This window comes from Vanellus vanellus, assembly GCF_965231255.1.
Source record: "Vanellus vanellus genome assembly, chromosome: 10".
Classification (NCBI taxonomy): domain Eukaryota; kingdom Metazoa; phylum Chordata; class Aves; order Charadriiformes; family Charadriidae; genus Vanellus; species Vanellus vanellus.
Genome location: NC_138915.1, coordinates 2,858,918 through 2,876,882, shown reverse-complemented (window position 1 = coordinate 2,876,882; position 17,965 = coordinate 2,858,918). Strand labels below are relative to the sequence as shown.

The window sequence follows — 17,965 nt, the reverse complement described above, 5'->3', positions numbered from 1 at the left end:
GCGCAAGGAGAGGGGAGATGCCGCCATTTAGAGGGAGGAGAGTGAACGTCCATACTGATGGACACCACTCCTCACAGACATTTTCCTCGGCCTTTGGAAATGTTGGCCGTTGTCAGCCTCGAGCACCGGCACCTCTGCCCAGCGCACACCTTGAGGTGACATGAAATGGCCCCCACACTGACAGGCCTGGCTCTTGTGGGGGACACACGCCCTACTGCTTCTGCGCTGTAAGCCCACCACAGGCGGGCACTGCTGAGCCCCGGGACCCTCCGCATCCCTGCGGGGCTGCAGGAGGCTGCGGGCTGAGGGGTAGCCGTGAAGACCACCGACAGCCACCCCGCCTCTATGCCACCCGGCCACAGCCCTCGGCCTTTGCCCCTCTTCAAAATGGCGGCGCCCCCCGGCGCTGGGGCCGCTCTAGCCGCGCGGTCCTCCACTCTCCTCTCGTTGGGCCGCGCTCCCCCCCCCAACACCTCAGAGGGAGTGGCGGCGCCTGCGCAGAGCCGCGCGCGCCTTCACTTCCGTTTGTCGGCGGCCGCTTCCGGGCCCCCGTTCCTTGGTAACAATGGAGCAGAAAATGGCCGCCTGAGAGGGGAGGGAGGGCGACGCTGCGGCTGTTTGGGGACGGACGGAGCGGGGTGAGCCAGGACGAGCCCGCTGAGGAGCTGGGAGAGCAGCGGACCGAGAGCTGGGGAGGCGGCGGCGGGCGGCGGCGGCGGGCGGTGAGTATCGAGGCCGGAGGCGGACTCTCAAAATGGCCCGGAGAAGGGAGAGGCCCAGGCCCAGGGGAGGCGGCGGCGGTTGCGGCGGCCCCCGCCCGGAGCCGGGGGTGGCCGAGGGGCCCCGGAGCCCGTCTCCCCTTGCTCTGGGTCCCCACCGTGCGGACTTCGGCATCCCGGGCAGGGCAGGGCGGTTCCTGGCTCCGCGGGGCTCTGGAGGCCGAAACCGCCCCGCGGCAGAGGCGGAGCGGGGTGCCGTGATAGAGCTGGGGGCGGTGATGGCGGTCTGCGCGCGGGTGTGCCCGGGGCACTGCGAGGATCCACGGCCCCCTTCTCTCCCGGATGGGCCGGGCACTGTCACCCTGGGGACTTTTCCTCGTTCTCCCGGGGCCTGTGGCAGGGCCTCCCGCCGAAGCGGGGCGAACCTGTGCCTCCCTTTCGAGCTGGAGGAGGGCTTGCGCTTCCCTCTCGGGGAGGGCTGCTGGGTCTCTCACTCTCTAGGTATCAGGTTGGGTTGGAGAAGGAGTTGAATGTAGCCCCCTTTTGGAGGGGTGGAGTGTAGGGGGGAATTATAGCCACTACCTTGGGCCTCGCCGGACTGTTTAGTGCCCACTTAAGGAATCGCAGCTCTTCAGGACCGTGTTCTCAGCCTGTTCTTCCTGTGAGGTGAGATAAGGAGCCCTGTTGTGGGAGACGGGCAAGAGGAACTCTTAATTTCTCACTGTGTCTGATTTAAAGGTCTTGATCAGCCCGTCAGCTGTTATAACCTATGATGTTTCCTATTCCTATCCTGTTAGTTTCGCTCCAGTTAATCTCATCATCTTTGCTCTGTCACCTTAGTTTCCTGTGCAAGTTCTTCCTTCCCTTTTTAATATTGTTTGTTGACATTTAAGGTTTGTTTACCGTGTTTCAAAACCATTGTCAAGTCCAGCTACGTGTATGTATTACTTTATCTTCAGTGGTCTGCTTTAATGCAGGAGCAATATCAGGTTGTATATAATAGTACATATATAATGTAGTTATTAAGGTTTGTTATGTGTCTTGATTTTAGCCTGAAGTAGAGGGAGACTGCATAAAAGGTTTCACAGGAAAAAAAAAAGATTTTTTTTTTTGTTTCTATAGTAGTTTTGCTTGTTTCACCATTTTTCAGGAAGGCAGAGTCTTTATACAGAGAACCTTGTAAACAACAAACAAGAATTCAAACTCGATCGTACCTAATAGTACTATAATATGTCTGATTTATTTTCCCTGTCCGTATTGTCAGTACTGGTTAATTTCAAGTTGTAAATTGTTGTCAAAATGCTAAAAAAACTCTGACACCAATTTGTCCCTGAATTTTAATTGCTGTGAGTTGAGAAGTCTTTTAAAAAAAAAAAAAAGCAGTTGGCTGTTTCTTGTGCAGTTAATGATCTTAATTGAGAGTCAGATGCTTAGTTTCATTATAGTGGTCAACTAGCACTTAAACTGACTGTATTTCCTCTACAGGTTTACCATTTTGGAATTAAAAGAATTACAGCTTGGAATTATATCTTGTCTGCTCCTGAAAAGGGGAAAACACACCACACATTATAAAATTAAGGGCTTCATGTTATGTTAGACCACTAAAGCATAACAGCTACAGTGTTCTCTTCATCAGCAGTTCTGACTACATAAATGTTTGTCACTGAAACAACCATACCAGCATTTTTCAAGCATGTAGTGGATGTAATCAGTATTTTATTATTTTCCGTATTACTGAATTCATAGATATGCCAAGGTGCACTGGAAAACTGTTACAAGTGTCTGGTCTCCACTATGTGTACTTTTGGGTTTTGTACTGCTATTTTTAGTGGAATGGGTAGTGTGATCCCTAAATGGAAATGTTTTTAAAACACCTATATATTAAAGGAACAAGCTAGACGGGTATATTATTCTTCTTCCCTGTGGGAATGTATCAAAATAAATTCCTTAATCTTTGTAGAATGTTTCTATAGCTTAACACATTACTAGGCTATTCTAATTTATTTTTTTTAAGAGAATGCAGTTTCCATGTATTAAAACATTTGAATCCAAACAAGATTATTATGTATTTATCCAAGTTTTTGTGGCTTAATCTCAGTCTTAATGGAAACTTATCAACTTTTGAGCTTGCAAAAGTTAATCTTGAAGGGATAAAACCAAACATGAGCATCTCTGACCTCAAGATAATTTTATTATGGTCTTGTGCGTCTCAAAAACAATACTTCTAAACAGTGTAGCAGTGTAATGACTTAGTCAGGACCTTTTTTATGGTGAGTAGGGATAGCCAAAAGAGATCTGTTTTGCTTTTGCACAGGTTCCTGACTGCAGTTAAGACCATAAGAAACACACACACCTGTGTCTCCTTGAAGCTGTTCAGGTTTATATTAGCAAGGTACTTATTAGTAACTTTTTTGCTGATGTGCAGTGTTGAAGGTCAGCTTTTTACTCAAGGAGATCTGCAGAGTTGTATGGTCTTGTAAAACTACCTAATGATAATTGATTGTGTAGGAAAAGACAGTGCACATATTCTCTTAATTTAGTAACTTTAAAACGTTTTGCTTAGAGCACTCTTAATTTCAATGTGCCATGGTCTTGTTAAAATGCTTGAGCTTGCCTGCCTTCGTATATCATCAGAAATAGAATTCTAGTCTTACAGGTACCTATTTAAATTCAGATAAATTTCACTTAATTATATTTTCCACTTCTATATTTGTTAGGCACTAGACATCAACAACAACAAAAATCTATGTATCGGATTTCCTGTGTGGGTTGTGGTTGTAGTGATTTTGTATTGGCCTCTTACTTTCAGTAGTAGCTGTATTAGCAGCAGTTTTGTGGAGACAGATTCGGTAGTAAATTTAAAGATGGGTTTTTCTTTTTTTAATTGAAATTCGGTACGTTATGATTGGCTTAGTGCTTTCACTAACCAGAAGTTCTGTTTCATCAGAAATCAAAATGCTGATCATGTAGTTTTCATGTCATGTCAAACGTCATCATGTAGTTTTGCCGGTACAACTTCCTTGAATGTCAGTCCTGTTTATACTGCCATCTTTCAGTGCCAACACTGGTTTCTTGTGTGCAGCCTTACTTCTTCCTTTGAGTTTCAGAGTGGGCCTTCTGCTTGCTGCCCTAGCAGGAAGCTCACTTCTGCGGGAGAAGAGCATCATTTCATGAGGCTCTGGTGCTGGAAACTTGTTACACCTTGTATATACTAAGTTTTCTCTTCTGTCTGAATTTGAGGGCAAAAGGCAGTACTATCTTAATTTTATTTTCAAATTGTATGTGCAAAGTTGTTGTTTTACTAAGTGCAGATGATGCAGAGCCCTGGATTTTGGCAGTTGTTGCTGCATTTTATTTGCAGAGCTTCATCTTCGTTCCACATGCTCTCAGTATTTCAGTATTTTGGAATTGCTAAGCTCGATCCCTTCATATAGAAGATAACATTGGAAAACTGTAATGAGTTTGTTTTCCTTTTTTTAACTAACTATCTCTGAGTTGGGAACTTGTACAGTAAGATGGCCTTAGATACTGTAGGATTGTTGGAGACTGCTGGGATTCTGTATCTTGATTTCTTCACTTCTTTCTGACTTCTCAGTAGTTGATAGTACATCTCAGAGTGTTTCTCTTCATCTCAACAGTTGGTTCTGTTGAAATGTTTGTTGTTTTTTTTTCTGTGGAATTTTCTGCAACTGTTCTGCAAAAGTATTCATCTGCTTTCTATTGTTTAAAATGTGTGTTCAGAATGACATCTTGTTTTAGAGCCTTTGCTTTGAAACACACTGGGGTAGTCGTGATTTAAGCTGTCGGTCTGAGACCGACAGATGTTCCCCCCTACCCCTCTTCTAAGAGAGAGGCAGAGGAGGGAAAAAGAGACTTAGGAGTTTAGAAGGAACTAAACTACTTCAGTGAAATAATAATAAAATAAAAAGAAAATCATGAAATATATACAAAACCACATCAGGCTCCCAGTATGACAATCATGTCACTGGCTGGTGCTGGGGAAGTCTCAGACTGGACTTGGTGACAGACAGGAACTGCATACAGGATCGGGATCAAAGGCAGACAAACAGTCTTCCTCAGACACCGGCCATTGAAGAAAGAGGGTTGACCCTTTGATCCCTCAGCTTTTATACTGACCATGAGGCAGATGGAATGATGGAATACCTTGTTGGTCCCTTTTGGGTCTCCTGTCCTCTTCTCCCCACAGGTGGGACTCCTCTACACTTTTCTGCTTCCGACCCTCCAACAGGACACATAAGTTACCTGGCTCTTGGGTGTTATAGCAATAGGTATAAGCAAGACCCTCTCTGCATACCATGCCTGGGCATCAACTAGGAACATAAGTCTTACACTCTGAGAGCAAACAGTGTCTCCACAATATGCTGCTAATTTCAGTAGTTAGAAGAGGCCCAGGTAAGAAGCAAAGTTACTGAACAAAATTGGTCCTGTTTCATCTCAAACCAGGACAGTAGTGAAATAGCTGAATTGATGGTTAACACTCCTTGTTAAGCTGTCGTTTAAATTTTATAGCAGTTTACACGGAACACTTCATAGAAGACAAAATTTTCTTCCAGCTTTCCAAAAGCGGTACATGTTCCATATTTTTTACGGCAGAGGACATAGGGAGTTCTTGAGTGTTTAAAATTTGTGGTAAGTTTAGTAGAAATCTAGTAGGAGTGTAGCTCTGTGGTTCATCAGAGTGTCAACAGAAAGTAAGAATAGCAGAAGAAAAAAGGTATGTCCAAATTTCATGGCGCAACTTTGAAAACTAGAAAAGTTTGGTACTTGTTAACGTTTCTAAGATGTAGATGAGTGAATTGTACCTAGGCTATCAAAGCCTTTGGTGTGATCGCAAAAGGAAACCTGTGCACCTGCGCAAAAAGAAAACAAAACAAAAAAACTTGACATAATGCAGCTCCCTGTATAATGCAAATAGGTGGTTGTTTTATTTCACTGTTTTGTGGTATCTTTTTCCTTTAATGATAGGAGTCACTGACAGGTTTTGCTTCTGCTTTTGAGCTTGCAGACTTGAATGATGAAATATTTAAGATTAAAACGGAGTTTCTGTTATGTCTTACTTTCTGCTACTTTAGAGTATTGAGAAATTGGGTACTGACTGGCGTGGAAACTATTTTTCAACTTTTAGTTCTTCTAGGGGAATCCAGTAGTTGGGAGGTGGAGTGGGTCAGATGAATACTACACATGGAAGTTGGTTCTGTTTGTGCTTAAAGAACCCAGGGTAACAGAACTGCCTGTTCTAGCTACTGTTCCTGTGTCATTTGAGAAATGGAATTGGAGAGGCTGCTGGCTGGGGTTGGTCCTGCCAGACGGGATGGTATGTTAGAGCTGCTGAAGTCAGGGTTCATGGAAAGCACTTTGAACAGACAGCTGTGTTGTACTTCTGCTGTAGAGCTAGAATGTCTTTGAGGTAGGTTCAGTGAAAGCAGAGGAGGAAAAAATAGTTAATCCATAACAACCCAAAACAGAAAATAAGCATTTCTGGCTTCCACTACTGAGTCACTTCTTTTAGTCAAAGGGTTTGATCATTTCTCCAGACTGGCAGGAAGCAAGGTGCTCTACCGGTTGAAGTACCTAATTAAGATGAGGTTATGAATCATAAATGAGAAATTAGCCTTCTGCTGAGCACATCTATGAAACACTTATTCATACTGCCATCATCTTTTTTGTTTATACAAAGGTATTAATTATGTTGCTGGGATGTGTGGTAATTCAGGAAACGTTCCTAACGTACAGGGCACTACAAATTCTCATGTAACGTTAAAATACCAGTAACACCTAGATGGGGGGAACTTTAGAGGAAACTTTTGTTGCACAGCTAGCTTGTGAGCATCCCAGTTGTTTCTGCAGTTTAACTAATTTAGTGTATTTCTCCTGATAAATTTTAAGACTTGCCCCATAAATCTAATGAAGATTATAACTTTAAGGTATTGGTTTTCTTTTAACCCTGCAGGCAAGTGATTTCTGAGTTTGTCAGATCTTCTAAGTTTTACCTAGCTAGGTTAATGAGAGTTCTAATGCTTTATGTAATTTTTTAAAAATATAAAAAATAAGGTATGCAGGCTAAGGTAGTGTCTTGGTATTCAATAAAGATAACTAATGTCTGGAGGTATTACACATTTTTGAAGAAGGAAGAGCTAGTGATTTGTCACTGTGCCTTATGGTCCATTAGTACTTTCTCTGGGAAGAATTTTTTAGTCCATAAGTGCTACGCAGTATGGAGACACGCAGTCTTATTGTTGAGGGTAAATGGACAATCCAAGTATTTTGGCACTGCTTGCTGTCCCACTAGATTGTTTTGTAAGCAGTAGTCAATTTCTGACTGATTGGATTTAGTTTATACAGACCTTGGCATAAGGGAAAATGTAAAATATATTTTGTACTTTAAGAATGATAACTTTGCATCATTGAAGGAATATCTAGTACTCTTAAATTGTTCCTATCTAAAAGAGCATAATATTACTTCCTCTTGCGTACAAGGAGGTAACAAACAATATCTTTTGTGGTCTTATTGTTTTTGCTCCTGCAAAGCAGCAGTGGAGAGACAGCTAGTCATTTGTGCTCTGAAATCCCTGAGATTGTTGGAGCGTAACTGCAGGGAAGATACTTTGCTGACTTGTGGAAGGATGGGAACACCAATTAAGAATTCAGTCTAGTTAATGTGTCTGGATATTCAGCTGCTGAAGAATATTTCACTGCGTGTCTTTTTTTTTTTTTTTCCCCCCAAAGGAGAAAATTGTTTATTCTAGCTATGATTCTGTTGCTCTGTGTAACCTTTAGGAGATTCTGCCCACCCCCACCCCACCCCTCCATTTTCCTGTAAAGAGATTTTCCTTGCTAGATATCTCAGCTGAAGTTGGCAGCAATCAACAGATCTGAACTTCCTGCTCATAGATGTGACCTTCCCCACCCTTTGTCAAGTCAGTGCTTACAAGGAAGAACACTAAAGAAGGAAATGCTGAATCTGTTAACTAGGATAAGAACAAAGTCTTACTTTGAGTTTAACTAAACCACTGGAAGAATGAGAAGCGGAATTGAAGCACGCCTGCTTATTGGATAATCAAATGTTGGTTATTTTGTTGTAACTTAATAGTATAGCTGTTCGTTTTCCCTCATCAGGTTTCCCTGTGTTACTGTAGTCAGCTTCCTTAAGCCAGTCTTAATTTTCTGCAGCGTATGAGCTGAGAGCGGAATCCTGAATGAGGGACAGGTTTTCACGTCATTTCTGCAACGCTGCTGTGCTGAATAGAAGTGAGGTGACATAGTAACTGCCACCGTGGAAATCCTGTTGTACAACCAGGTGGGACCTATGGAGTCATGCTGAGGCAGTAGTAGTCTAAATATTCTAGTAAGTTCAGTCTGGTAATGTTGTGCTCTGCAGTGGTGCAGGGGGTGAAGCTTAAAATGGGCCACGTGGACAATGAGCTGAGTGGACAGTGAAGAGATAGAAAGTAACAGAAGCCTTGGGATAGAAATCATATTTTCCATTTACTGGTTATAGTATCAGAGCGCTAGTTTGAAGAGTGTTGTCCCATTTGCTGTCAACAGTAAGGTATGTGTTGATATGCATTTATGCATTTCTTTGCTATCTGTGTTTCCATCAATGTAAACATCGCATATAGATATATAGCATTTCTAGGACATTGAAGCTAAACAGCATGAAACTGGCGTACAGTGGGCTAATTTAATCAGTTACATTAGCTTGCAATAGGAAAATACAGTGAGTTTATCACTAGTAGAAGTAGTCCTAATGTAAATTAAACTCTTAATTCAAGATCCCACCTCTGAGGCTTTTTTCTTAGCAATAGCATCTTTTCAGTCTTGACCAGTAGCTGATTTTATGGATCGGGGGGAAGATATAAGATGATGAAGTAGAAAAGAGGAGAAAACCTGGCAATAAGTAAGACTGACTTTGATTTACTCTGAGCATTTCCTAAAGGATTACCTATCACAGCGTACATCATCAGTCTGTTGGTAAAGAAGGCATTTCTCCTTCCTCACCCCTATGCACCACTGTCACTTGTTTTGACTCTCCCTCTTTCCCTGTCCAAGAACAGTGCCCCTTCATCTTCTGTAATGGAATGGGCAAATGTCTTTGAATCAAATAGGCATTATACAGCTAAGGTGCCTCCAAGCATTGGAATTTGCATTTAAAAGGAAGATTTCAAAGCGTAAGCAGTAAACAAATGCCATGCTTTGTATGCATAGTGCAGTTTTCTGTTTTAAAAGCTGTTGTAGAATTAGTCTGATGCTTACGAATATGTTAATATTACCATCTTTATGAAGACATTTTGTGTGTTTTAAAGTCAGTACCTTTCAAGGTGGCAGTCGTTTTGAGGAAAATATTTTACAAAACTTTATGCTATTTCTATACCTTAGCATCTTATTACATTCCCTTATTTTCTTAATCTTATTGTCAACTTTGTTTCATTGTTGTCCCGAAAAAGGGAGTGCTGGTTAGAGTTCTGATGTGTATCCCCAGAGAACTAATGCATCTTTCAAGGTTTTATCTTGGATGCAAGTCTCTTGTTCTACTTGAGGCTTTATTCAGATGTTTCTCTTAAAAGCAGCTGTCTTTGTGTTTCTCTTCTCTAGAATGAATATGTCTTTAAGTGGAGTTACTTGGAGTCATAATTCTGTTACAGAAAGCTTGTAAAAAATTTGTTTGAGTTTCAAGCAAGCTATGTTCTCATTAGAAATAGGCGTCTGAGATTTGAAGGGCATACAGATTTCATAACTGAGCCCAGTCAGAGTTGAACCTACCTGCGGAAACCATTGCGCAACTTTCACTGTGAATGGGTTTGTTTATCGGTGTATTTGACAGCACATCACATGCAAGTCTTCAGACAGGCCATGCAGTCTAGATTGCACCAGATTTAGCAATGCAGAGAAAGCTGATAGGCTTCCATTTGAAACGGTCATAACCCTAGTGATTGCTGATGCTTAGTGATAAAAAGGTGAAAAATAAGACTAATTTCTTTGGTGAAATGGCAAAATTTCACAGAACCAAATAATACCAGTAGCCTTGCATGCTGAGTGGCAACAAGTCATTTCTGCCTTTATATGACTAATTTAAAAACAAGTTCTGCTGCATCAGAGCTCAAGACAAAGAGGGTTGGAGTAGCTATTTTATAATCTGCAAGTCTGCAATAATAGGATGGCCTATCCTGTGGAATTTTCTACTCTTACACACTTAGGTTGTCAGTGCACTTTAATTTTCACAATAGCAGCTGAAATAAACTACCCCTGGAGATCATGCAGTGCTGCTCTTCTGTGGAGAAGCACTAATGTAAACTGTGGGCAGTCTTGACTTGACAGCTGTGCTGACAAACCAAAAAAAGATGCTTTTTGCACTAGACAGATGTCTAAGTGTTGGAAATTTTCCAGTGAGAAGCAGAAAAGCTTTATTCTTCCAGTATTTTCATGTCACATGAAGTATGGTTTAAATGAAAGGAATGTTTTCTGATGGGGAATGTTATTACAGAGCTTTTTAGCATGCAGGGGATTAGCTTGCTAATCACCTCTCTGAGTAACTAGATTCTACCAGTTGTACAGGAAGATTCTTTGTTGTGAATAACGAGGATAGTGATTAAGGAAACTAGTTATTACTTTAACTTCATTTGATATATTTGCATGGCACAAGTAGTGCCAGAATGTCTCCTGCATTTGCATGTATTTTGTTATAATATTTATCAAATATAGAGATGGCATTCATCGATAATTTTTTTTTTTTGAGAGACAGACATTGTCAAGGATCTTGTCCAAATGAAAAACAGTATGGGGAGGTTATATTAAAAAATACACAATATAGAAGACAGCTCTTCATAGCAGAAGTTGTACTTGGTATACACTGTGGAGTTTTGTCCTGGAAATTCTAGTTGTCAACATCAGTAATTCAGTAAATGCTGAAACTTGCAAGCAAATTCTTCTCTTGTCATTAAACTACAAAGTTGATTTTGCAAACCCGTTTCCTTTTTTGAGGAAGCTAATAGTCTGCGTTGGGTTTGGGTTTTTTTTGGACACATGGAGTTCCATGGCGTGTTCCATCTTCTTTATTTGAATCCTTCATTCTGTTAAAATTCACTTGGATGTTGAAGAGGGTGTTTCCTATAGCAGGCAATAAGTTGGGCTGATTCCTGCTTTCCTCACCATAGTGCAGGGCAAGAAGAAGTGATGGACCATGTTCATTTAGAGTTAGAGAGCATGATCAAGGATGGCTTGCTTATGCCTTGAACTACATTGTTGGGTGGCACTGTAGGGTGTGCTTTGTGATTTGAGGCAGTTGCGGTATTAGGAATATTTTATGCTAGAAACCAGATAGTCATGGACACACGGTTGACTGTGTAAAGATGGACTAAGGGTTATGGCTGATAGTATTCCACATGTTTGTACTTACTGCTTTGTTGAGTATTTGATAATGATGGGCATAGATTTCATTTGTACTTTGTGAAGATGTTCATGCTTTGAGAATTATTTCATTTGTGATCCCTGTGGTTGTGCAGCTTATCTTAACTGAAGCTTCATTAGCAAACTGCTCCCCCCTCCCTTGCAAAATTTAAGCATAACATTGAAGGATGTACTACAGGTTAAACATGCCTAAATTTCATGCTACATTTCACTACACTGGATGAAGGATTTATTTTCTCCTTTTTAGGTACTCTTCCACTCATCAAGATGGAAAGCTCAGATTCTAGCGATAAAGGAAATATTGATCAATCAGAAGCACAACGTCAGAGTCAGCTAGATCGGTTAGATCGAGAAGAAGCTTTCTATCAGTTTGTAAACAACCTGAGTGAAGAGGACTACAGGCTTATGAGAGATAACAATTTGCTAGGAACACCAGGTAGGTAATGCTTGTGTATGTACATCTTGCTAGAATTGCTTGTAGGCAATTTGTGTCATTTTCTGTTTTCCTGAAAATGTTTCACCCATTTAGTTTGTTTGCTGCGGTTGTGTTCCATAGTAGGAAGTAGCTTCTTGCTAATTTGTGCATACTCAAATTTGAGTGATCCCCTGACTAGCGGAGGGGTAGTTAGGATGATGTGGATTCATCAGATACAAAAGTCTAGTGTTTACACAACTTGGCGGGAAAACACAGAGTTCACCAAGTTCCAGTTATGTATCCTTACACGTATCTCCCTTAAGCATCTGTGTGAAAACTTTGTGCTGGTGAGGTTAAGAGTTCTTAACTAGGATAAGCAGTCTGGTGTGAGATTCTGCATGGGCTTTTTTCTGTCAGTTTTCAATTGATTTATTCCTTTAAATTGACTCTTTATAGGATGATACCTAATTCAAAGCATTTCTAATTTAAAACTTGACTTCAGTTAATTTAAACCATTTTTTGTGCTTGTGAAGGTGTTATCTTAAATATTTTACTCTGGACAGCCATTTAATTGGCATAGGATGATGAAAATTGCTGATAAGTTGTAGAGGTTACAGAACCAGAAAGCACATCTGTCTTGACTAGGTTGAAATTGTTGGATCTTTCAGCTTCTGCAAAACTTAGTTGGGACAATGGTGCTGAAGTGTCTGAACTTCCCCTTAGCAACCTGTTTGGCAGTGTCATTATGGCAGGATTTAATTAGAAAAAAAAAAAAGACAAGCAGTGGCTTGTACCTTCTTTAGAAGCTTTTGATAATGCTTGCCATACATATGATTTGGAAATATTTTTGGAAAATTTTGCTTATTTTCTAAGGTGAAATTACTGAAGAAGAGTTGCTGAGAAGGCTACACCAAGTTAAAGAAGGTCCGCCACAGCAAAACAGTGATGAGAATAGAGGTATATACAGTATTTGTGAAAACTCTTAACTTTAGCACCCCATACGGACCTTAACTTGAGTGCAGGAGTGGAACAAGTTAAGCCTAGGCAGGTGCAAGGTGAGCTTTGTTTTAAAACTAAGTGAACATTATGTCTGATACCTGCTGCAGAGGTCAGTTTGGGACAGATTTCACTCATAATGCATCTGTTATTTACATCAAGATAAAGCTTCATTTAGGTTTGTTGGTTTTTTTTTAATTTATTTAAGATTGCCTTCCTGTCTGCTCCCTTCTTGGGTGCTTTTTGGCGATCCCTCTTTTGAATTCACCGTTCTTTCCTTCCAAAGATGCTATGTTGCTTTTGTTGTCACCCTTCTATAGAGATCGGTGGAGGACGCTCGGAGCTTATTGTTGGGGTTCATTCTTTAGTGAGATAGATTTGCTATAAAGCCATTCTTAAAGTGAAGGGTCAGGAAAAACTTAGTTCTCTGTGTTCAATTTTGGGCGGTGCAGTATTAGCTGGAGAGCAGAGAAGGGCAACAAAGCTGGTGAAGGGTCTTGAGAATGAGTCTTATGAGGAGTGGCTGAGGGACTTGGGCTTGTTTAGTCTGAAGAAAAGTAGGCTGAGGGGAGACCTTATCACTCTCTACAACTATCTGAAAGGAGGGTGTAGAGAGGTGGGCATTGGTCTCTTCTTACAAGTTACAACCGATAGGACAAGAGGAAATGGCGTCAAGTTGTGCCAAGGGAGGTTTAGGTTAGACATTAGGGAAAACTACACTAAAAGGGTTATCAAAGACTGGAACAGGCTGCCTGGGGAAGTGGTTGAATCGCCATCCTTGGATGTGTTTAAAAGCCATCTAGATATGGTGCTCAGGGACATGGTTTTAGAAGTGGGCCTGGTAGAATTAGGTAACGGTTGGACTTGATGATCTTAAAGGTCTTTTCCAGCCATAAGGATTCTATGATTTAGCAGTCGATAGGTCCCTTAATTGTTTGAAAGGAAAACGCAGAATATTGATATGTTATGACACCTGAAATGTGACTTTCTATTTACTTACGATAAAAAACATGTATTATTTTGATGACTTGTTTGTTATGCGATGGCTGCAGCCTATCTACGTATTAGAAAAATGTCCACTCCTGCTCCCTTAAAAGAGCTCTGGTAGATAAGAATTGTGATGCTACATGTGAAACCACGATAGCAGTTGGTAGGATTAAGCACTTCTAAGTTGTCACTTGTTAAACTAAGCAATTATGTTCTTGGAAAAGATCACTCAAAACTAGCTCAGTACTCTAATTTTGGTAGTTCCCTGTCTTTTTCACAGGTGCAGAGTCCGCAGAAGATGTTTCAAATGGAGATTCTATAATAGACTGGCTTAATTCAGTCCGACAGACTGGAAATACAACACGAAGCGGGCAACGAGGAAACCAGTCTTGGAGAGCAGTGAGCCGGACTAATCCAAATAGTGGTGACTTCAGATTCAGTTTGGAAATAAATGTCAACCGTAATAATGGGAACACAAATCCAGAAACTGAGAATGAGCCATCTGTAGAGCCTTCCAGTGGGGAGGATTTGGAAAACAGCCAAAGTGACTCTGAAATTCCGAGGTCTGAATCACCATCTGTAAGGCAGCCTGGATCAGAAAGGAGCACTTCGGAGGCGCTAACAACTGAGGAAGCTTCCCCTCCTAGAGGGCAGAGGAGAGCAAGAAGTAGGAGTCCAGAACAGCGGAGAACACGGGCTAGGACTGATAGAAGTAGGTCGCCTATTAATCCAGTGAGTGAGATTCCTCGCAGATCTCATCACAATACATCATCTCAAACACTTGACCACTCCTCAGTGAATGAAGCCGAGGGAAGCTCTAGAACTAGGCAGCATGTGACGTTAAGGCAGCATACGGTGGGGACTGAGATGCCAAGTGAAAATGCAGTTCTGTTTTCAGCCCCTGAAACAAGACCTGTTCCTCAAGCAGCAGGTTCTTCGGAAACTAATGGCACCAGTGAGTCCGCAACTCCTGGGCAGAGGCCTCCTACCATAGTACTTGATCTTCAGGTGAGAAGAGTTCGTCCAGGAGAATATCGGCAAAGAGACAGCATAGCCAACAGAACTCGGTCCAGGTCCCAGACACCTAACAACACAGTCACTTACGAAAGCGAACGGGGAGGGTTTAGGCGCACGTTTTCACGTTCAGAACGGGCTGGAGTGAGAACTTACGTCAGTACCATTAGGATTCCTATCCGTAGGATCTTAAACACAGGCTTGAGTGAGACTACATCAGTTGCTATTCAGACTATGCTAAGGCAGATAATGACAGGCTTCGGAGAGCTGAGTTACTTTATGTATAGTGATAGCGATGCAGATCCTAGTGGCCCAACTCCAAATCAGAACGTGGATGCTTCTGAGCCACAGAACGGAGGTGGCGGTACTTCAAGCAATGAAGGTACGGATGTTAGCTCAGGGGAGGTGTATGAAGGTGGTAACGAAGGTGGTTCAACATCTGGTGCCAGACGGGAAGGTCGGAATACGAGGGGATCAGTCACATTTGAAGAAAGTGGTTCTCTACCATTCCTTAGCCTAGCACAATTTTTCCTACTAAATGAAGATGACGATGACCAACCAAGAGGACTCACCAAAGAACAAATTGACAACCTAGCGATGAGGAATTTTGGTGAGAGCGATGCTCTGAAAACCTGTAGTGTGTGTATTACAGAGTACACGGAAGGCAACAAGCTCCGTAAATTGCCTTGTTCGCACGAGTATCATGTCCACTGCATTGATCGCTGGTTATCAGAAAATTCCACTTGTCCCATTTGTCGCAGAGCCGTCTTAGCTTCTGGTAACAGAGAGAGTGTTGTCTAAATGAGATCTGAATTTATGGCCGAGCAGCTAGTGTGATAGTGATGGGCAAAGAAGTCACTTCCTTTATGGCCACTTTTTGAGTGGTACCTCAATGTATAGTAATGACTTGGAGCGAATCTTCCCTCATGAAAGCATTTTCCCTGAATTCAAGCTTTTAAAATTGGAAAATTTCTTTAATTAGGGTTTTCAAGATCTAGTCAGTTTGGGTGTTAAATTTCTCTTGTCCAAAGACATCTACCCACTTCAAAATATTTTTTGCTTTGTGAAGAGTATTAAGTTCTTTTCCCCCACCCAGTCCCTGCCATCCCAGTCTAATAAACGTTTTGTCCTCAAAATTGTGCTTACGAGGAGTTCTTTGAGAAGTCATCCCAGCTAAATGTACATGAGTCGTAGAGGAATTTTTGCAAGAAATCCAACTATCTGAAAAAAATAATACAAATTTAATTGCACACTTGAACATACTTTTAATTTTCATACTGGGTTAATATTGGACATGCCTGTGTAAATAACACTAATGTTAGCCCTTTCCCCATCACTATGGCACGCTGTAGGATGAGCTGTTAGCTTAATTGGGATATTTATCTTGTTGTGGAAATATAAGAATTGCCTATGCTTGTTTAAATAAAAAAAAAAAATCTGTTTTAAAATTGTAAAGCTTTTTTGTAGAAGCTCAGTACTTTTCCAATGCACTGTTGTACTAACGCATTAAGAATTAAAATTGTACCATGCTTAGAAATCAAGGATGCTTTTCATACAAAACCCACCACACAGAGCAAACTAAATCCAAGAGAGCTGCTTTTGTATCTGTGTACCTGTCAAGAGCAGTGCATATCTGTACTATTTATGTGAACAGCTACTGTAATATAAAAACAGTTGAATTAGACATCTTAATTGCATTAAAAAAAATGGAAATTAAATGTTATAATTGCAGTGTTTTGGCTCAGTAATGCCACCAAAAAAGGCGATGAAAATTAGAAACTGTTCTAATGGCTGGTTATTTCTTGGTGTGGTTACTGATACGTAATAATACAAACCGGTATGTACCAGTTCATTCAGTGGGGTTTATGCCCAATTTTTCTATCAACTTTTACTTTCTGGTTTTGAGGCAACTCTGTGGAACTATTCAGCAGACAAGTATTGACAGGTGGTTTTTTTTGTCCTTCCCCACCAGCTTCAACTGTAGTAGTAACCTCTGCATCCATTGAGTGAGCATGCTGAGACATCCAGCGTCGGTAGCCTGTGACTCAGGTGCCACAGAAAAATACATTAAGTATTAAGTGGAAAACAGATTATTAGAGTGTTAGGCTAAATTTGAAAAATGTAATTGATTATGGGGGTACACTTAAATGTGTAGCTGATTCTAAGAATAACTCTTTATACTCCTGTTGGACAGATTAAAATGAATTGAATTTACTTTATGTACGTGGCATATTGAAATGGAGAATTGGAGAATGTACCTCAGCTCTCATCGGTGTCAGGGGAAAACAACCTTCCCCCTCAATGGCCCGTTCTTTGTTTTATTCTCTAATGATTTATTTTTTCTAGCTTACATGTGCACCAGGGAAGGCAATATTTATTTCAACTCTAGGGCAGTAGTTATGAAGGGATATGAACTGCTCTTGCTGGCTATGTGGGAAATCTTACTTGTTCCTCAGATGCCAAAACCAAAGCTGGCCTATCTCTTTTTCCTAATTAAAACACATTTCTGGTGTTTTATAGTGGTGGTTACATAAACTATAGTCTCTGCTCTAAGCCATTTTAGCGTCTCAGCGGCTAGTTCAGGATTCCACAATGTCCCAAAATTCTGATTTTCCCCCGCCCCCCGCGTGCATTTTGTGGTGTTTGGCTCAGTGGGAAACCCTGACTGGCTGCTGAGCTCACTTTCCTCCTGGTGGGACGCACCATCGTGGCAGAGGGGATACGCATATTCTTTTTGAACAGAAGAATAAATAAGCTCGTGTTTTTGAATTGTTCCCTCTGACATGCATCACTGTAAAATTGGAAGTTAGCTATTAATTTCAGGTGCTGGACTCGCTATGCCAAAATTTCCTCAGCAAAATAACGCTTCTGACTTTCTGCCAGTAGCATTCCCATTGCAGACGCAGTGGAAGTTGCAGTTTCCAGTGGCTTTACTGGCTTACTGGAGCATAGAATTAGGAGGAAAAAAACCCCTCTCTACGTGAATACCACGTTATATTTAGAAAGTCTGCCATCCATCTCTGAGGACTAAAGCTGGTGACCAGAAAGAAAGGAGCCCACTAGTGCTAATGGGTGTGAAGCACGGCTGTGATAGGTGTCACTCAACATAGCTTTTTTTCAATGTTCTGAGTTTCCAGTAACTGTTCACGTTGGTAGAATCAACTTTACAGTTTTGTTATAGCTTACCGGTGGCATGCCTTAACGTTTTATCTTTCTGTAACAATAGCAACTAATAAAATGTTGGAGGTTTCCTGAATGGTACCAAGAACAAAGAATTTAACCTCAGATCAGGAGACCTTGAATGTTTTCGATGTTTTGTACGCCGTTTCCACCGCTGAGCTTGCTGAAGGCGCTGGGGGTGTGTTGCCTGATGGCCGGAGGAGGTGGCAGAGGTGAAATTGCTGATACA

The 17,965-nt window shown here is 41.4% G+C and overlaps 1 protein-coding gene across 2 annotated transcripts; it reads left to right on the top strand.

Annotated features, from left to right (window-relative positions):
* The first annotated feature begins 591 nt into the window (after nucleotides 1-591).
* Nucleotides 592-16,919, top strand: RLIM (ring finger protein, LIM domain interacting). Of its 2 annotated transcripts, XM_082488011.1 has the most exons (4): nucleotides 592-722; nucleotides 11,392-11,580; nucleotides 12,433-12,516; nucleotides 13,823-16,919. In XM_082488011.1, the coding sequence occupies exons 2-4, from the start codon at nucleotides 11,412-11,414 to the stop codon at nucleotides 15,355-15,357; spliced, it is 1,788 nt and encodes a 595-aa protein (XP_082344137.1). In that variant the 5' UTR covers nucleotides 592-722; nucleotides 11,392-11,411; the 3' UTR covers nucleotides 15,358-16,919. The 2 variants fall into 2 exon arrangements, with proteins under 2 accessions (XP_082344137.1, XP_082344138.1); XM_082488012.1 differs by lacking the exon at nucleotides 12,433-12,516.
* The last annotated feature ends 1,046 nt before the right edge of the window (nucleotides 16,920-17,965 follow it).